This window comes from Eschrichtius robustus, chromosome 4 (assembly GCF_028021215.1).
Source record: "Eschrichtius robustus isolate mEscRob2 chromosome 4, mEscRob2.pri, whole genome shotgun sequence".
NCBI classification, from domain to species: Eukaryota; Metazoa; Chordata; class Mammalia; order Artiodactyla; family Eschrichtiidae; genus Eschrichtius; species Eschrichtius robustus.
In genome coordinates, this window is record NC_090827.1 from 146,071,942 (window position 1) to 146,089,688 (window position 17,747).

At 38.5% G+C, this 17,747-nt stretch overlaps 1 protein-coding gene across 4 annotated transcripts; it reads right to left on the reverse strand.

The window, feature by feature from the left end:
* Positions 1–505: 505 nt before the first annotated feature.
* PCDH18 (protocadherin 18) lies at positions 506–14,279 on the reverse strand. 4 transcript variants are annotated; one of them, XM_068543449.1, is made up of 5 exons: positions 11,264–14,279; positions 10,387–10,475; positions 10,133–10,296; positions 8,844–8,912; positions 2,394–2,479 (listed from the first exon to the last, which is right to left on the reverse strand). In XM_068543449.1, exons 1-4 carry the CDS (start codon positions 13,739–13,741, stop codon positions 8,884–8,886), a joined length of 2,760 nt encoding a protein of 919 aa, XP_068399550.1. In that variant the 5' UTR covers positions 13,742–14,279; the 3' UTR covers positions 2,394–2,479; positions 8,844–8,883. The 4 variants fall into 4 exon arrangements, with proteins under 4 accessions (XP_068399548.1, XP_068399547.1, XP_068399549.1 ...); XM_068543447.1 differs by lacking the exon at positions 8,844–8,912 and having other exon boundaries at positions 506–2,479; positions 10,387–10,472; XM_068543446.1 differs by lacking the exon at positions 8,844–8,912 and having other exon boundaries at positions 506–2,479.
* Between the last annotated feature and the right edge of the window lie 3,468 nt (positions 14,280–17,747).

A 17,747-nucleotide genomic window follows, 5' to 3' on the forward strand; every position in this document is an offset into this window, starting at 1 on the left:
AAAGGAAAATGTGCCTTTTGAAAGACATAACACATCTATTTGATGTGGTACTCAGTTGAGAATTAAAATATCTGAGTTTCCTCCATTTTAAGGTTGTTTAACTTCCCTAGTATTTCATTTCCCTACTAGTAAACCAAAGATAATATTTTCACCTCTTGGAAACAGTGTAAGGGTACACTTTTTTTCCTGACACAACTTAACACAAAATGTTCTGAGAAATAATTTGAGAAATGTTCAAGTGGTTACTATTGATTATTCCTTTTTCTTTATACTTCAAATGCATTTCAGTTCTTTAACCTACTGGAAATATGGTAGACTGCTTTCATTTCCATTACAGATCTCAAATTCATTCCTTTTCCATTGTGGTTTTTCTTGTTTCCAAGCCAGTTGAATATTCCCTCTCTACTATTCAAAACACAACTCTGAATTATCCTCTCATGAGGGGTATGCTTCATGCAAAACTTTTGAACATATATGTAGGAACAGGACTCTGATGTATGGACAGTTCTTTAGCTTTACTTCAATTTTTCTTTTATTTTCATTGACAGTAAAATTTTCTGGAGAGTACAATCAACATAGTGAATTCATAGAAATAACATTAATAGAAGCTAGGTCATAAATGAGAACAGTCATAATAACAACGATCTCCCTTTCCAAGGCATTCCACACAGAGAGATAACAGCACAATAAATAAAGAATTTGCCGTTTGTCACACAACAAATAAAACAGAATTGCAATAACAAAAACTGTAATTTTATAAATGTTCTTATACTAAAAATAAAAGCAAAAATATGAGATCATGCACTAGAGACAAAAGCTAAGAGTGAAGAGTTATAGCGAAAAACATTACAAAAAATAAACATGTTCAAGTATTGTGAGAGGAGAGGGGAAGATTCAAATAGAAGAGTTTCAGGATAAATCAATTGTATTTACTACCCTAGGAGGGACACCGACATAATTGTCTTTGTCCATTAATACTTTATACTGTTAAAATACACACTGTTATCCATCTAAAAGACAGATTCCATTTCCTTGGGGCACCTCTCATATTACAAGGATGGAATAAAATTCATTGTTTACCTTGATTATGAATAGATGATAATACTTTAGCAGAAATATTCTCAAGAACAGGCCAGTGTGATGTCCTGGAATAGTAGGAGCCTGGGAGTCAGAAAACCGATTCTAGTCCTGTTTTTTTACATCATTGTCTGTGAAAGATACCTCCCAGTCCTGAAATAAAATTTCACCTCATGTTTCAATTTTACTGTAAGAGTCCAACTCTCAGAACTAGCAGAGACCAGTAAAAATAATAACAACGATAATAATAAAAGAGTTAAACATTTTTCTTGATGCTTACTTTTTTAAAAAAGTTGAAGAAAATAGAAGCTGGATCACTTAATGGAACTAAGAATTGAATAATGCTTTAGTGGGATTGTCCCTACAGCCTAACAGTTTCTTCCCCAACATAACTAATCTAAGCAGTGCCTTTATACTTTGTGGTTGAATATTATATCAGATTTGAACAGTGGCTAGTTTCTACATGATTAGGAGACACATGTTTATCATGGGAGTAAAAAAATAAAATTTGTCTGTTAAATTACACATAAATATAAGGTACAAATGTATTTTTAAAATACAGATTAAAATAATCACACTTGCATTGTGTACATACGAAAATACAGTATTTAATATTCAATATACACAGACACATTTATGATAAATGCAACTATGTGGCAATGCCAGTTCTTTCAGGGTTTTCGCTGTCCCCTATTTCCATATATATGGAAACAAAAATGCTTTGCTGTCATTTCCTAGCTCTGGCGGACATCTTGAAGCAGTTTGTTAATCTCAGCCACTAGCTCACTGGCATCCATGAGTTCATGTTTGCCATCATTGAGGTGGTTGAGCACATTGTCAAAATCATCCTCTTCATAATTTTCAGGGATCTCCTCCATGGCCGGCAACCATTTTGAAGAAGGCTGCACACCGGAGTGAGTTCCAAGTGGGGGGCCAGAGTTGGTGGTGGGGTTTTGAAAATGCGTACTGGCCGCCCAGGCCGCCACCCCTTGTGGGTAACCCACAGTCTTGGCTGACAAAGGTCCCTTCCGGCGTTCCAGAGAGTTGGATCGATCCATCTCACTGCACTCAGAATAGGTGTCCAGGGAAGGGGGTAAGAGGCGCTGGAACACATTGCTCATTTCCGAGAGCAGAGAGGACGTGCTGGTATCCCCAGAGTCCTCATCGTTTGGGGAGTCCTTCCCAAAAGTGGAAAAACTCTTCTTCTTCTCACCAGCATCTACCGGCTGGGTGTCATCCTCAAGATTCGGATGCGGATGTTGCTGCTGGGGCTGTGCTGGGAATTCTTCCCCCGGAATGAACATGTTACTCCTATAATCAGAGGAAGGTGAGGGCAGAGGTGGCATCCAGCACTGGTCAGAGTGTCCCAGGACCCTGCACTCTTCCGTGCACAGCCGCATAGCTGCACTCAAGGAAAGCAGTGGGGATTCATTATTATAATTCGTGTGACTCGAAATAATAGAAAAAATTATCATTTTTTTTAAAAACATAGAATAAGACAATTTTAAACTACGACCATGATACTAACCCATTATTATACACGTGAGGTGGACTACAGTTACAATTTTGATTTGACTACTGGTTTTATGGACCTGGTATATGTATATTTTTGTCTATCAGATAAGCAAAGGAGGGTTATGACTCATGTACTTCTCAGGGATATCGTCTGCTACTCACGTAATGAGAAAATGGATTGACAACTTACTAATGAAGAAGTTTGGAAAAGAGCTAAGGTGTGGGTGATGAAATATTTGCTGAACATAAACTATAAAAACCCAGAGTTGTAAGGGGAAATCCATAACTTTAGAATGCCACCAGATAAACCTTGAGCACTACCATTGAGTACCTTCTAGATATTGAGGTCTATCTGACCTACTTTACTTTTAATGGAGGCACTGAGAATATAATAAGCTATCAGGTAATTATACTTATCAATCTCTATTAAAAGTATTCTGGATTATTTATCGCCTTGTTCCTTAAAACAGCAGTGCAAATTATCCTCAGATACCAGGCATCTGCAGTTACCCTGTTAAGAAGTCTTTTAGGGGTTTGAAATTCAAAGACTTGGAAAAGTCATCAAAAGAAGAATACGAAAAACGATTGGTTAGTTCTTCCAGATGTTATGATGCACTGTTGGAATGTGAGTGGTTACACTCATAGAAAATAATCGATGACATGAGAAAAGCAGAAAAATGAAGAGGGCAAAACTCTAAATTTGGCAAATGTGATAACTAAACTACAGAACAACCAAGAAATGTGAAGATGTAAAATATACTCCACAAACCATCCATCTTTTTCAGTGACAGCTTAGGTCTCTTCAATATCATGATTTCATTTTAGAGCAAATGACAGAATTCAGAAAATGCAAAGTAATTATCTTAGATTTGAATGAAAATTGGATTGATATCAGCCATACTAACATATTCAGAGCTAATTCTGTAGATCTGGCTGCTTAAGAAAGATTTCTCTTCCTCCCAAGTTATTGCTAAAAAAAGGCTGACTCTTGACCAATGCCAAATCCCTGGTCAGGGGAAGCTAGTTGTCCAGTGTGCTTATTGTTGTACCCCCAGCACCTGGGAAAGGTCTGAAGTGTCTGCATAGAGTGGGCATTAGCTACATATTTTCTAATCATCAGGGAAATGCAAATCAAAAAGCACAATAAGAAATCACCTCAAACCAGTTTTATTACAGGGTGGCTGTAATAAAACACAAACCAAAAAACCCAAACAATAACAAGTGAGGGGGAGTGAGGAAAACTTGGAACCCTTGTACACTGTTGTGGGGAATGTAAAATGGTGCAACCACTATGGAAAATAATATGGAGGTTACTCAAAAAATTAAAAAAGAGAACTACTGTATGAGCCAGTAATCCCATCTTTGGATTTTTATCCAAAAGAGTTGAAATCAGGATCTCGAAGAGATATTAGCATTCTTCTGTTCACTACAGCACTGTTCACAATAACCAAGATGTGAAAACAACCTAAATGTCCACTGAATGTTTAATGGAAATGTAGTATACGCATACAATGGAATATTATTCCACCTTAAAAAAGAAGAAAACTCTCTAATATGTGATAATGTGGATGAATCTTGAGGACATTAAGCTTAGCGAAATAAGAAATAAGCTAGTCACAGGAGGACACATAACTGCACGATTCCCTGTATATGAGGCATCTAAAATGGTCAAATTCATAGAATCCAGGAGTGAAATGGTGGTTAACAGGGATTAGGGAGAGGGGGAAATGGGGAATTGCTGATTAACAGGCATAAATTTTCAGTTAAGCAAGATTAAGTTCAAGAGCTCAGCTGTACAACACTGTACCTACAGTTAATGATACTGTATTGTACGGTTAAAACTTTGTTAGCAGGGTAGATCCCGTATTTAGTGTTCTTATGCCTTAAAACAAAATTTTGGAAAAGATTTATGCACAAAAAAGAAAAGTGAAGAATAAATGTTGCCTTTCAGAAAAGGAGAAGTAAAGGACTTTGTTCAAAGGTGTGGAAGTCACTGCTTTTCATCATTTGAGCCTTGAAGATAATTCTGTCCTTATACCTCATCCATTCTGGGCCTCAATTTTTAATAGAGAAGGGGTAAGTTGAGGGACAAAAATGAGGGCAAGAACTGTGAGAAGAAACGTCTGCTTGCTAGGAAGGCTAGAAATTCAAAGTAGGGAAGATGCTGGATAGTGTGAATGCCAATCCCATGGGAATCACAATGGCATGAGAGAAAGACAGCAGTATTGAGAATCCTTGTGTCATTTTGCTATGAAGAAGGGTTACATTTAAATAAGCAAGAATAAAAAGATGTTTAGATGTGCTGAGTTAATGCATTATTACTATTTGGAAATATTTACCAACTATCGTTGTTCATCATTTAAATGTGGACAAAACCAAAATGTGTTGAAAGTAACTGGAATACCTTCATAGCAGTGAGGTTTTCTAAGTACTGAAATAACTATCAAAGTGGTAATGAATTTTCTTTTTCCTAATTCCCTGAGTCTCTGAAAATGGAAAGGAGACCTGTCTATATTGTCTTACTCACATCCTTTTAGAAGGAAGGGGAACAGACCTGATGACACCTCTTCATTTGTTTTCTGGTCTTTAATTCTGTGGGAAGGACTTAATTGTTTGATTGGCTTTGTTTTGTTTTAATGTTTAATGACAGGGGGAAAAGGGAAAAATTACACAAGCTTCTAAGAATCCTGAACATGATCAGCTTTCTAGAGAACTGAACATAATGAAAATAACCATCAGTACCATCTGGGTGATTCAAACAACAGTTCATATTAAAAATAAATTTGGTCATAGGAGTTTTTAGACAGGGAATGCTATTTTATAACTTCACAGTAAATAAATGGGGCTTTAGTAATAAAAAAATAAATTAAAATTTTAAAATTCAAAAAATATGAAAAATTGATGAATAAAGACTAATGGAGAGAAGGAGGGCCAAAATAATAGAGATGGAAGAGCAGTGACACAGAAGAGGGCATTTCTTAATTTCATTGATATTTTCAACCTTTTTCCTGAGACTCAACTGCTCGAAATCATCCTCAGTGTACATGTAACTTAGAGCCACAGATGTTCCACACCGTATCCAATGAATCAGAACTTGTTGGCTAGTGGTGCAAGTGGCCAACCTTCCTGTCGCTCCTTGAAAGCTCTGTCAGGTGGTTAAATTTCCTCTGGAAAGGGAAAGTCATGGGGAAACAGAGAACTCTTTTTTCCCACAGCATGATGGCCAATTTTGCCCCTGTGCTAGACCTTTTAGGTAGGGCAGGAAGCAAGCATGGGACATAAGAAGAAAAACATATGCCTAACATCTATCAAGCCATTAGTCATTGAGTGATCAATCAATTATCTATTAAGAGCCTGCCATATGTAAAGTGCTGTGATAGCTTCCTGCCCTCAAATGGCTTCTGGTATAAGAATAATCAAGTGTTACAAATGAGGTCATAAATGCTCAGTTAAAGTGCCAAACTATACGATGATGAGGGCATGTTAAAAAAAGAAAAAAAAAAAACTGTACGATGTCACTTATATGTGGAATCTAAAAAACTACAAGAAACTAGTGAATATAACAAAAAAGAAGCAGACTCACGGATGTAGAGAACAAGCTAGTTGTTAACAGTGGAGAGACGGAAGTGGGGAGGGGCAAGATAGGGGTAAGGGATTAAGCAGTACAAACTGTTAGGTATAAAATAAATAAGCTACGAGGATATATTGTACAGCACAGGGAATATAGCCAATGTTCTATAATAACTGTAAATGGAGTATAACCTTTAAAAATTGTGAATCACTATATTGTACATCTATAACTTATATAATATTGTACAGCAACTCTACTTCAGTAAAAATAAAATTTAAAAAAAGAGAAGAGTAGAGGTGGATGCTGAAGTAGTTAAAGAAAGAGCAACTTGAAACAAACTTTGAGAGATGAATAGAAGACAAAGTGAAGAGAAGCCACTTTTTCAGGTAGAAAGGATTGGTGACATGAGCAAAGGATTGGTGTGTTACGGGAAGAGATGGCTCTGCCTATTGCAAAAGATACAAAAAAAAAAAAAAAAAATTGAAAGTTAATAAGCTAGGAGTGGATTTCATTGGCCTTGGAATGCCAAGATAAATAGCTGAATTAGGTGTTGCCAGGCAACAAAAGTCAATTATTGCTTTTGAAACAAAAAGTGTAAATTAAAATGTTCTGAAAAAGTTGTTCAAGCTGTATGAAAGAAAGATTTGACAAAGAAAGAAGCTACTGGAGAGTGAATATCAATTCATGTGCTGGTACAGAAAACCAGCCATGGAAGAAAGGCCAGAAGTAGGATACCAGCCATGAGAATGGTGAGGACATGGAATTAAAGACAAATGTTTGAATTAAGTAATCACAGATGATACAATGATAAAAAAATGGAATGCGCCCAATCAAGGAGGGGTATCACAAGAACATCCTGGTGTAGCTAACACTTTGGGAAAAGCGAGATTTTGCAAGCGTATATGTAGTGTTGTGGTTCAAAGTTGACTGAGTAAGGAAGAAAGTATGTTGACAAACATGAGCCAACAGACAAAAATGCGTGCTGACTTTACTGCTCAGAATGCAGGATCCTCCTGTGGGAATTAATAGAATGAATGACCAGAAATGACCCTGTTTGGCAGGCAAAGCAACATAACATAATCTATATTTGATCACAGTCTAATGCAGAAAAAACATTGTTGGAATAATACACTGAAGTTCTAAAAATATTCATGCTTTAGAAAAACTGTGCTGATTTCTGTTAATGGCATTCAGATGTGGACTTTTTTTTTTTTTTTTTTTCTACTTGGGATATTTCCTGGGAATATAAAGTTTACAAAGCACAAATTTTACACCCTAATGTGCCAGCAGAAGCTGCCAGGGTGAAGAATAAGCCAGAATATGGGTGATGTATCATCAGAATGATGGTCATAATTAAGGGATGGTTATCTTTCTACAGATATTTGATTATGCACATTTCTAATAGCCAACCATGCATAAAGCTTAAGATATTTTACGGATCATTGGTGATTTCCTGGTGCTCTATGCCTCTAGAATACTTTCTACAACACCCCACATAGAGACAGGTTGCTAGTCAGGCAGAAGTGTATGTACTCTGATACAGTCTATTGCAGTACGATGCCATACCCCAGCTCTCCCACCACACACCCAGATTAAGTATGACTGTGTAAATATGGAATTGTTTTGTAAAGAATTGTCTATATATTCACTGGTGTTGGTGATAATATAAAGGTGAGCCTCTAACTTTGAAAAGAAATGTAACTTAGGAGGAGACTCAAGTTACTCACTAAATAAGGCTCACTATTATCTAGAGTTTATCAGTGTCCACCTGTTGTTTCCCAGATGTCTTTATTCTTTAACATTTACTTTAATTACTTTAATTCAAGCATTAGGTAACTCTCCTGCCATGAACATAGCTGGTGGTGGTAACTTTGAAAATATAGGATAGAGTGAAAGAGGCATCGTGACCTTTTTTAAAAAATTAGACCATGATTAGCTATTGAATTATATGATTTCAGAATTAAAAAAGGACTTTAGGTATAATTTAGGCTCAGAAATGGCAAGGTTATCTAAGTAGGAGCAGTTATTCTCCTTTTAACTATACTGATAGAATTGTGTCAATGAGTCGACTTTCTACAAGTGAAAAAATAACATATATAATGAGATAATTGATATTATACCCATGATGTTACTTTTCTGTTTTATGAAATAATGTAATTTGGGAAATCATCTTATTCAAAATTAGGGATCAATATTCAAAATTAGAGTTCCATCAGGATCACAGAATCATAGAAATTCAGCCCGCTCTTTCATTTCATGGGTAAGAAGAATAAAACTGTTTCTCTTTGAGCAAGTTGTCTTAGGCCATATATATTCCACTAGGTTTTCAAGGATTTCTCTTTAAATGGGTCTAGGGAGTCTATGCATTAAAAAAAGAAAAAGAAAAAGACACCATGGGTGACTCTAAGTATCTCGGCTCTCAATGTACATTGATTGTAGCCCTTCATGCCACTAGAAGTCCTTCCCATACATTCATCCTGCCAGAAATGCAGTATCTATTACGGTAATAGCATAATTAAATAAGCAGCATTTAATAGGTTACAGACAGTAGTACTGTAAGACTTTAGAATGTAAGAACAAATATGACATTCAACATATTACAAAAAATAAAAACCTGTTACTTTATATTATTCTTGATAGATTAGTGTTTAATGAGTAGAGGGATAGGTTCAAATCTCACCTCTATCATGTACAAATTGCTTGATTTTGGATACTTTTTTTTAACCTTTATAAGCTTCAGTTTTCAAATCTAAAAAAAAAATATGAACACTACTGTTATTACCGCCACCATTAATTCCTGTGTCAAAGTGTTGCAAGAAGTTGTTCAGGTATAGAATTCCTCATGGGCCCAGAGTAAGTACTAGGGCGTCGCTGGTAACCACTGCTGCGACCGCTAGGACTAATATTAATACTGCTGCAGCTACTGCCGCCACTACCACTTCAGTTTACGAGAGATAGAGTTCCTATGTACTGATTTCCACTGAATTTCTCTGGCTCTCTGAAGCTCTCCCATGTCTATTTCCTAAACTCTCTTATTTATCTGTACTTAGAAAACAGTTGTTCCATGGACTCAGCAAGGTAATATAGTTTTGTTCTGCCTTTCTTTCATTTATCACTTCACTTATTCATTTGTCAGGTGGCAGTTATTTGATCAACATTTCGTGGAATTTAGAAACATAAGTAGCCAAAGGAATATGTTCCTAAGGGTTGATATATTATTACAGTCTTTAGTAACAGGGTTGCTACAGTGATGCAGCCAGTATTTACTCAGCGGGATCTGAGAGTTTCTACTGCAGGATTGGAGAGAAGGGAGTCTAAGGAAAATATAGCTCGTAACTTAATAGGGTCTCCTCCATCTAGCTGTGTAGTTATAAATTCCCCTCTTGGACTCCTGTTCCTCTTCCATTTACAGTGGACACATAAAATGAAAGGTGGCAACATTATTCCATGCCTACCACCTACAAAGATGCATTCTTTCTCCTATTTTTAGTGATTAAAGTGTACCATTCCCTGGTGTATTTTAATCTCTGATTATGCGAGTTGGTTCCCATCACAGGAAATGTGTCCTCCAAATTATAGTCCAGTTCACCACTAGGCACCAAAACAGGCTCTCTGAATAAAAACAACCACCCAGTAATTTTACAGAGTTGCTCAAGAGTGTCCTATGACGGTAGTAGATGGGGTAGAGAGAGGAGGGGAGTGGGGTCATTTTCTCTCCTCCTCTCCCCACTCCTTCCGTCTTGTCCTCTTAAGCTCTCCTGCTTATTCCCTTTCTCTACCAACTGTTTACTATGAATTTTAATTAAACAATTTAAAATTGTTTCAGTCTATGTTCACTGCTAATGGTGTGTGTATTACAGATAACTTTAGTGCAAAGAACAAAGAAGAAGTAAAAGCATGGGAGAAATTGCTCACTTCACTGGTGTAGTCGATCTGAAAATAAGGATTTATCTATCACCACGCTCTTACCTGCTGGAATTCTTCCATCTGTAAGAAACAGGTCGCTGAATCCTTCGCCCAGCAACCTGTCTATTGGAGAATCTCGCCCCAAATCATAATCACTGTCTCCTGCTTCACTGTCACCACGGCCACTGTCTTTCAAGCTAAATTTGTCCATGTCTTGAAGGGCATATCTAGAAAGAGAAATCAGAGAAAGTATAGTTTTTAGTCTTCAGCGTTCGTGTTATCTGAGACTTAATAGGTAGCACGAGGGTAATTCATACCTATAGCTCCTGGAATATTTGTTTCCTCGAAAACTTGGCCTTGGTTGATATTGTCCCTGGTGAAGCATTGAAAGAAGCTGGGAGACCTGCTGGAAACCAAACAGACAGTACTGATTCCTGGAAACAAATCCCCCAATACTCAAAAGCTTTAAGCAAGCAAATAACAGTTACTCACTATTTCATGCTAATTAACTGAACATACTACCTCCGTTTTACAGATTTACATACGCTGCACTCTGAAGGACCATGCAGCCAGCCACCAAACAGAACTGAAATGCATCCCAGAGAAATTTGGATGCGCTCATACAGCTGCCATTCTCTTTTTGAAAGAGGATTCCTTTATAGAAAACTGATTGATTCCCTCTATCTTATAGTTCAGATTAAAGTGATCAGTTATAAAAATACATGGAAAATGCTGTAAAATACATTCTAACACATGTAGTTAAAATAATGTCAGAAACATTTCAAAAGCTGAACAAATACACATGCACTGAGACGGGATTCTGGAGACCCCAGTTTTTAATTTTTCTTAGAGACCACAACTATTGAGAGTAAAGCAAGCCTGTTTATTTCTAGCTTGAAGTATCATAATCTGAGGATAAGGGGACTCTAATTAGATAGTCCTTTGCTAGCTTCACATTTACTTTTCAATATTACACGTGGTACATGCAAGTAAATTCTTTATGAAAACCTTAAGACAGTATGCAAAATGTGTGTATACTTGCTATACCTACATAATGTAACTGGTATCCTATTTAATTTGCATATTGTTAGTATTGTTACTTAGTAATGGAAACGTTTAAGAACTAACACATACACAACTTCTGATCACTAACAGCTGACTTTGTCAGTGAATAGGTGGAGGGTATGATCTTACCTCAACAGCAGGGGTGGCATGGGTGAGTTCTAATGAGAAATTCTCTGGCACGTGGTTCGATGAGATTGTCACCAAACTGTTGAGGGACTGGTGACTGTTGTGACTCTGCCGGCTGCCCATTTGCCCTCTTTCTAAGGTAGGAGATGAAGAAGGAGACGGTCTGTGATGAGATCTGATGGGCAGAGTGCCATTTACAGTAGGCACCAATGTGATGTCCCCTTTGTGGATCTGCCTGGAGGGTCTTTTTGGGTGATGCTGGTAAGTTGATTCCGCTACCCGGCAGTTGTAGGATCTAGTGTCTTTCTTTTCTCGGTTACACCTAGTTGCAAACAGCACCATAATAACCAACAACACTGCACAAATTGCTCCTAAGGAAATAATTATAATCATGGAGACATCCAAGGATGCCTGGCTTACTGAGGTCATGGCTGTACTTGTCACTGACTCTGCATATTCAAAGATCATACACTTCAGAAGGACTTTGGTATGCAGCTGAGGATTGCCTTTGTCCTGGATGACAACTGAGAGCTCCCATTCTGTGTAGGGAACAGATTCCATGCTGACGTTGGTATGGATGTCACATGATCGTGGATCAATTACGAAGATATTCTCCTCATTACCTGCTACTATGGAGCAGCTGAGTTCAGCATTCACACCAGAGTCTCTGTCCATTGCCCTTATTCTTGTGACATGAAAGCCGCTTTCAGCCCCTTTGGGGATGGAGATTTCTGCGGTATTATTGCGCAGTGCCGGTCCTATAACCACAGGGATGTTGTCATTTTCATCAATGATGGTGAGTACAACTGTGGTATTGCTTACAAGTTGCTTTGGACTTCCACCATCTCTGGCTTCTACCACGAAAGTGATCTGACTCACTTCCTCGTGATCAAAGATTCTGAGGGCATAGATGGCTCCATTAGACGGGTCAATGGTTACATATGTAGTTATGGAACTCCCCAGGATAAAACTCTCCAACATGGTATACGTGACTTGCCCATTTTCTCCAAGATCAGGATCTGTGGCTGTGACAGTGGTGATATATGCCCCTGGCGAGTTATTCTCTGAGATTGCAAATTCGTATCGACTTCTCTGGAAGTGGGGTGGATTGTCATTTACATCATTGATTTGAACAGTAAAATGTTTTACTGTTGAGAGACTGGGTGTCCCCTTGTCCTCAGCGATTACAGTCAAACTGTATTCAGACCTCTTTTCTCTATCCAGCGTGGCATTTGTCAAGATTAAATAATTGTTTTCGTAAGTCTTCTGAAGTTTAAAGTGACCATGTCCGTGAAGCCTACAAACTATTTCTCCATTCAGCCCCGAATCCTTGTCCTGAACCCTGACCAAGGCAACAAATGTGTCAATAGGATCCCCTTCAAAGATATAAGATATTTCTTCTTTTCCGGGGGACATGAGGTTTATGTTAATTTCAGGCTTATTGTCATTAACATCCACAACCTTAATTATAATTTTGCAATGAGCTGGGATTGAATTTGGACCCAAATCCTGAGCCTGAACATCAATCTCATAGGATTTGGTGATTTCATAATCCACTTGCTTGAAAAGAGTCAAATGTCCTCTTTCTGAATCAATCTTAAAAGTCTCTATAATTTTGGGAGACACATGACTGCTGAAGGAATAGACAATTTTCCCATTAGCGCCCTCATCTGGATCAGTGGCATTCAGATCTAGCAGCAAAGTGCCAATGGGGGAGTTTTCTAAGAGCTGTATTATATAAGACTGCTGCTCAAAAGCAGGGCTGTTGTCATTAGAGTCGGAAATGCTGATTTTTAGTATGGATGAGCCAGACCTCTGAGGCACCCCCATGTCCGAGGCGGTGAGCTGGAGCTCATAGCTTGACTTCAGCTCCCGATCCAGCTCTCTGACCACTATGAGTTCTGCATACTTAGCTCCATCAGTCCTAGTCCGAACCTCGATATTAAAAAAATCATTGGCAGAGAGAGAGTACGTGTGGAGGGAATTTTCCCCAACATCCGGATCAAATGCACTGTCCAGAGGGATACGAGTCCCAACTGCTGCACTCTCTGATATCTCAATCGGTATGAGAGGTCTTGAAAACTGGGGAGAATTGTCATTAATATCCAGCACTTCAACTTCAATATGGAAAAGCTGCAGATGCTCAGTGGGTAGAGTGATCACATCAAACTCTATGGAACAGTTCAAGTTTTTCTGGCATAGTTGTTCGCGGTCAATTTTTGCCCCTATGCTGATTTCCCCGCTATCCTCGTTGACCACGAGTAGAGGAGAATTGCCCCTCTGCATGGCTCGGAAGCGAACAGTAGAAGGATTAGGTAGCTTAACTAAAATATCAGCCACATCCTCTGATAATCTTGCAATTACCGATCCAACCCTCTGCTCCTCATAAATCCTGTATTTCAAATTCTTGCCCAGTACCTCGGAGTTGAAAGATACCACCAGGAGTGCAAAAACAAATCTAAAGTGCATTTTAGCATTCATTTGGTACCTCGGTCAGTTTTATGAGATTTCCTCTCACAGAGCCAGTTAAAACAGCAAAGCAATTCCCTCAACTTCCTTTGGCAACTTAAAGCTAGGCTACATTTGGTACTCGAAACTTGAAAGCGTCTCTCAATAACACAGCACAGCAATTAACAGCTCGCAAACTTTTGTCTTATACACACCGTGTCACGACTCCCAGATATTATCGGCATGGAGTCCAGTCCTTGCATTTGTGCGGCCGTTTGTCCTCTTGGCAGGCGAAAGAGTGTCACGTCCGCGTTTCCCCCCTTGTGTAGTCGGCGTGCATCTATCGCAGGGCGCCGGCGGAGTCTTGCAGTGGCTCTTTTCCCAGCGATTCTTTCTCCTTTTCTCCGCTCGGCTGCAGAGACCAAACGCCTGTGATTGCTGACTCCGGTCTAAAATCTGTACAACTTCACTTCAACTCAGACAAAGCTCTCTTGCCCCGCGTGCGTTGAATCGCTTCCAGCCAATCAGCGTCCTTCCAAATCAGAAGCCGAGGGAGTCCGCAAAGCGAAGGCAGGGCGGACGGGAGTGGAGGGTGGGAGAGGGAGAGAGAAGGAGCGAGACGGAGGAGGAGGATCCGACAGGCTCCCTCCCTCCGCCCCTCCCCTCCCCTGCTCCCCTCCATCCCTCCCCTCCCCTGCGCCCCTCCACCCCTCCCCTCCCCTGCTCCCCTCCATCCACCTCTCCCCTCCCCTCCCCTGCTCCCCTCCATCCCCCGCGTTCACTTTCTCTGAGCGTGCCACGACAAAGGAGAGACAAATTACAGAAGACAAACTTTAAATCAACTTCTGGTCGCCTTTATTTGTATGGCATTTTAAATTGGCCTGGTTTTCTTAATTGCCCTTTCTTCTTCCACAAACATGCAATCATCTTGCTTTTCATAGCCCTTAAGTACTGGTTTAACTTAAAATACCTCTAAGTGCATTTTGTTGGTGGAGGAATTTAATCAAATGTGAAAACTTGCTTCTAATTATGCTTCTCAGCCCGCCTCCTTCCCCTCCCCCTCTGTAAATACTTGGGGCTTTCTCCTTCTGTGAGCAGAAGATTTTCTTGGGGCTCTGTTTTAAAGAACAGAACAAGAAAAGAGGTTTCATTTTCTGTTTTTCTTTCATCTTTATTCCTTGAAGATAAGAAAGGGCCTATTTTCCACTCTTGATTTCTCTTAATTAGCAAGATTTAAAGGAACACCAAAGCATTTGAAACTAATTAACAATATAGTTCTACCTCGTAACACTTCCCTCCTAGAGTTTGGGCAAAATTGGCTATGATGTTTCTTTGTCCTGTACTTCAGAAAATCCTATTTACCTTTGGTAAAAGACATTTCATGCTTTAGCATGTCAATTTCTACCATAAGGTACTGTCTATACGTGGTGAGTCTTCACAATGAATACTTGGGGGGACATGGACTCAGTAGTTTGCCAGTCAGATTTTTATGGTATATGTATTATGTATGAAAACACTTTTAGGATATGTATTTTAAAAACCCAAAGCTTGTTTACATTGAAGAATAAAATGCCTTGAGCTGAAAATTGCATTTTGTGTGCATCAAAATGCTAAGGAAATATCATGGGAGGTTTGTGCTCTATCCAGGTCACAGAAACTGATACGTTATTCTTATTTGAAAATATGATTATTTATGATGTTCTTTCTGCTCTGCAGTTCCCTTTAAGTTTATCATCATGGCTCTTGTCTGGCTGCTTTTTTTCATACCTCTTGCATTATTCCTCAGCTGTCTTCATCCACTTGCATATTTGTTCTTTCACATAATCTCACTGTCACTTTTTTTCCATTTATTTTCTCCCACTCTCTCTTTTGCCCCCAGAAACATATTAAAAAAAGTAATTTTCTGATTTTTCCACTTTGCTTACTCTCAGCAGAGCTCAGCTAAAGTAACTAAGAAGGTTCTTTCCAAAAAAGAAAGCAGAGGAGTCGGAGTCGTAGCGTGACCTCTCCTTCTTTTTTAGGCATTCAAAGGCATTTTATAAGCCATTCTCTCCCACCCCCACCCCCACCCCCAGAAACTAGTGCTGTGTGGCAAATTGTGCAGAATAGAAATGCCTATAATGTATGTATTTAGTACTGGGTCACGCTGATGAACATTCTGCCCCCATGAATAAAGTGTTTCACAAGTTTGTAGCCCTTTCAAATTGCTGATCCCCAAACCCTATAGGCAAACTAGGAAAACTACCACAAGCAACTGGGATTTTAGAAACCCATAGCCATCTGGCATAGATCTCTCACGATCTGAGCCAATAATTATATCGATTCAGGCTTTAGTGAACCCCTTTGCAAACACCAAAAGAGCAAAGAAAGGAATTAGTGACTATTCGGAGTAGGGGTGAGAATTCAAAGGTAATCTAATTCCATTAGTTCTAGGAGAGTTTTCTTTGTGGATTTGGTAAATCTACCCCCCAAAACCCCAAGAGCAATGGATTTGATTACCTTAATGTGAAAGACATCTTTCCCTATGCTTTAAAAAGTAAAAATATCTTTAAAATCTTTCATTTATTTCTGACAGTGAGCTTGAACAGAATTAATTATTGTGAAAAAGAGCTTCAGAAGTAACTTACTGAAATATTTAAAATAGGTTGTAAATTAATATAAACTCATAAAGAATGTGTTTCCATGAGGAAATCATTAAAGAACTTTGAATCCTTTCATGCAGAAGGGCTTTTCTTGCTTGCTCTGTCATCCTTACCAAATATTGCTTCATTTTCAGCTGGCCAGTCTCTCCCTGAGGAATTATATATGCCTACATGATAGTATTTTGCTCTTGATTTCTCCTTAATATATACTACTCTGTTTTTCAAACTTGTTTTCAAAAAGTACAGAATAGAAACTAAATCTTTCTTTCGAACTTTTGATTAGTTTCAACAATTCAAAATGTCCTTATTTGGTAGCTCTGAATAGAAAATACTAAAAAAAACTGTCTTCCATATCACTTGGTGTTTGTGAAAGGGTTTGTATCGGGGAGAAAAAAAAGGATAAACTTGTTAGTTGTTATCTAACGATGATTGGATTGAACTTTCTTCTTCTGGAATTTTACAAAGTCATGAAGAAGTGGTAGACCCTCTAAAACAACTTCTTAGACATCTTACTGAAGAAGCAGTGATAGTACGTTCCTTAAAGTCTGTCCACCTTTGATATGGCAGCCTTCGTTGATCAGAAAGGAAGTGGCTTCTCCTCTTGAGGACTATGGCACTCTAGGTGATGAGCTCCTGGAGGAGAATCTCAGCTGCTTCCTTCCTGTTGTGCATATTTTATTCACGAATCTCCTTTTACCACGTCAGCCCCAGTTGGCTGAAAGTTGCTAAACTTAGAGAAAAGATACCAGCTGGCATATGCAATATATCCTGTCACCTCTAATAACACTTTTATTGTGCCATTTATTGTGATTGCTTTTGTTTTAAAGAAAACGAAGCTTTATAGTTCTAAATTTTTAATGTTTTCTTTCCTACTGAGGAGGAAAGGAAATGTAAGACTCAGTTGTAAAGCTTGTGTATCTCTCTACTACATGAAGGATAGTGACATTTTTGGTACCGGAATACAAAATTACATTCACTAAAATTTCTTACAAGCAGATGTGAATTTTGTTTAAAAATTCTTAGTTATTAATTTGTACTAATATGGGATCTCAGAATCTTCTTGCAGATTGGCATACCATCATAACCTTTCTCATAGCATTTGTTGTGAAATGTCTTGTAGGAGGAACTCATGGTCTTGCTTGACACCAAATGGCTGCAACAAGCCTAAATAATTACTCTACCATATATCTTGGGAAATTAGATAAGACCAAGAGCTTTACCAGACAAAAGTTGGTAAAGTTAAGAAATCTCAGTACTCTGGAACTGTTTAAGATAAAAAAAAAAAACACTTGACTTTTTACAGAGCTCAACACGTGTACAAATGCAGGTACCACCAGTTGGTAGCTGTGTAATCCTGAACAAATTATTTATCTTCTCTGAGTCTGTCTAATTCTATG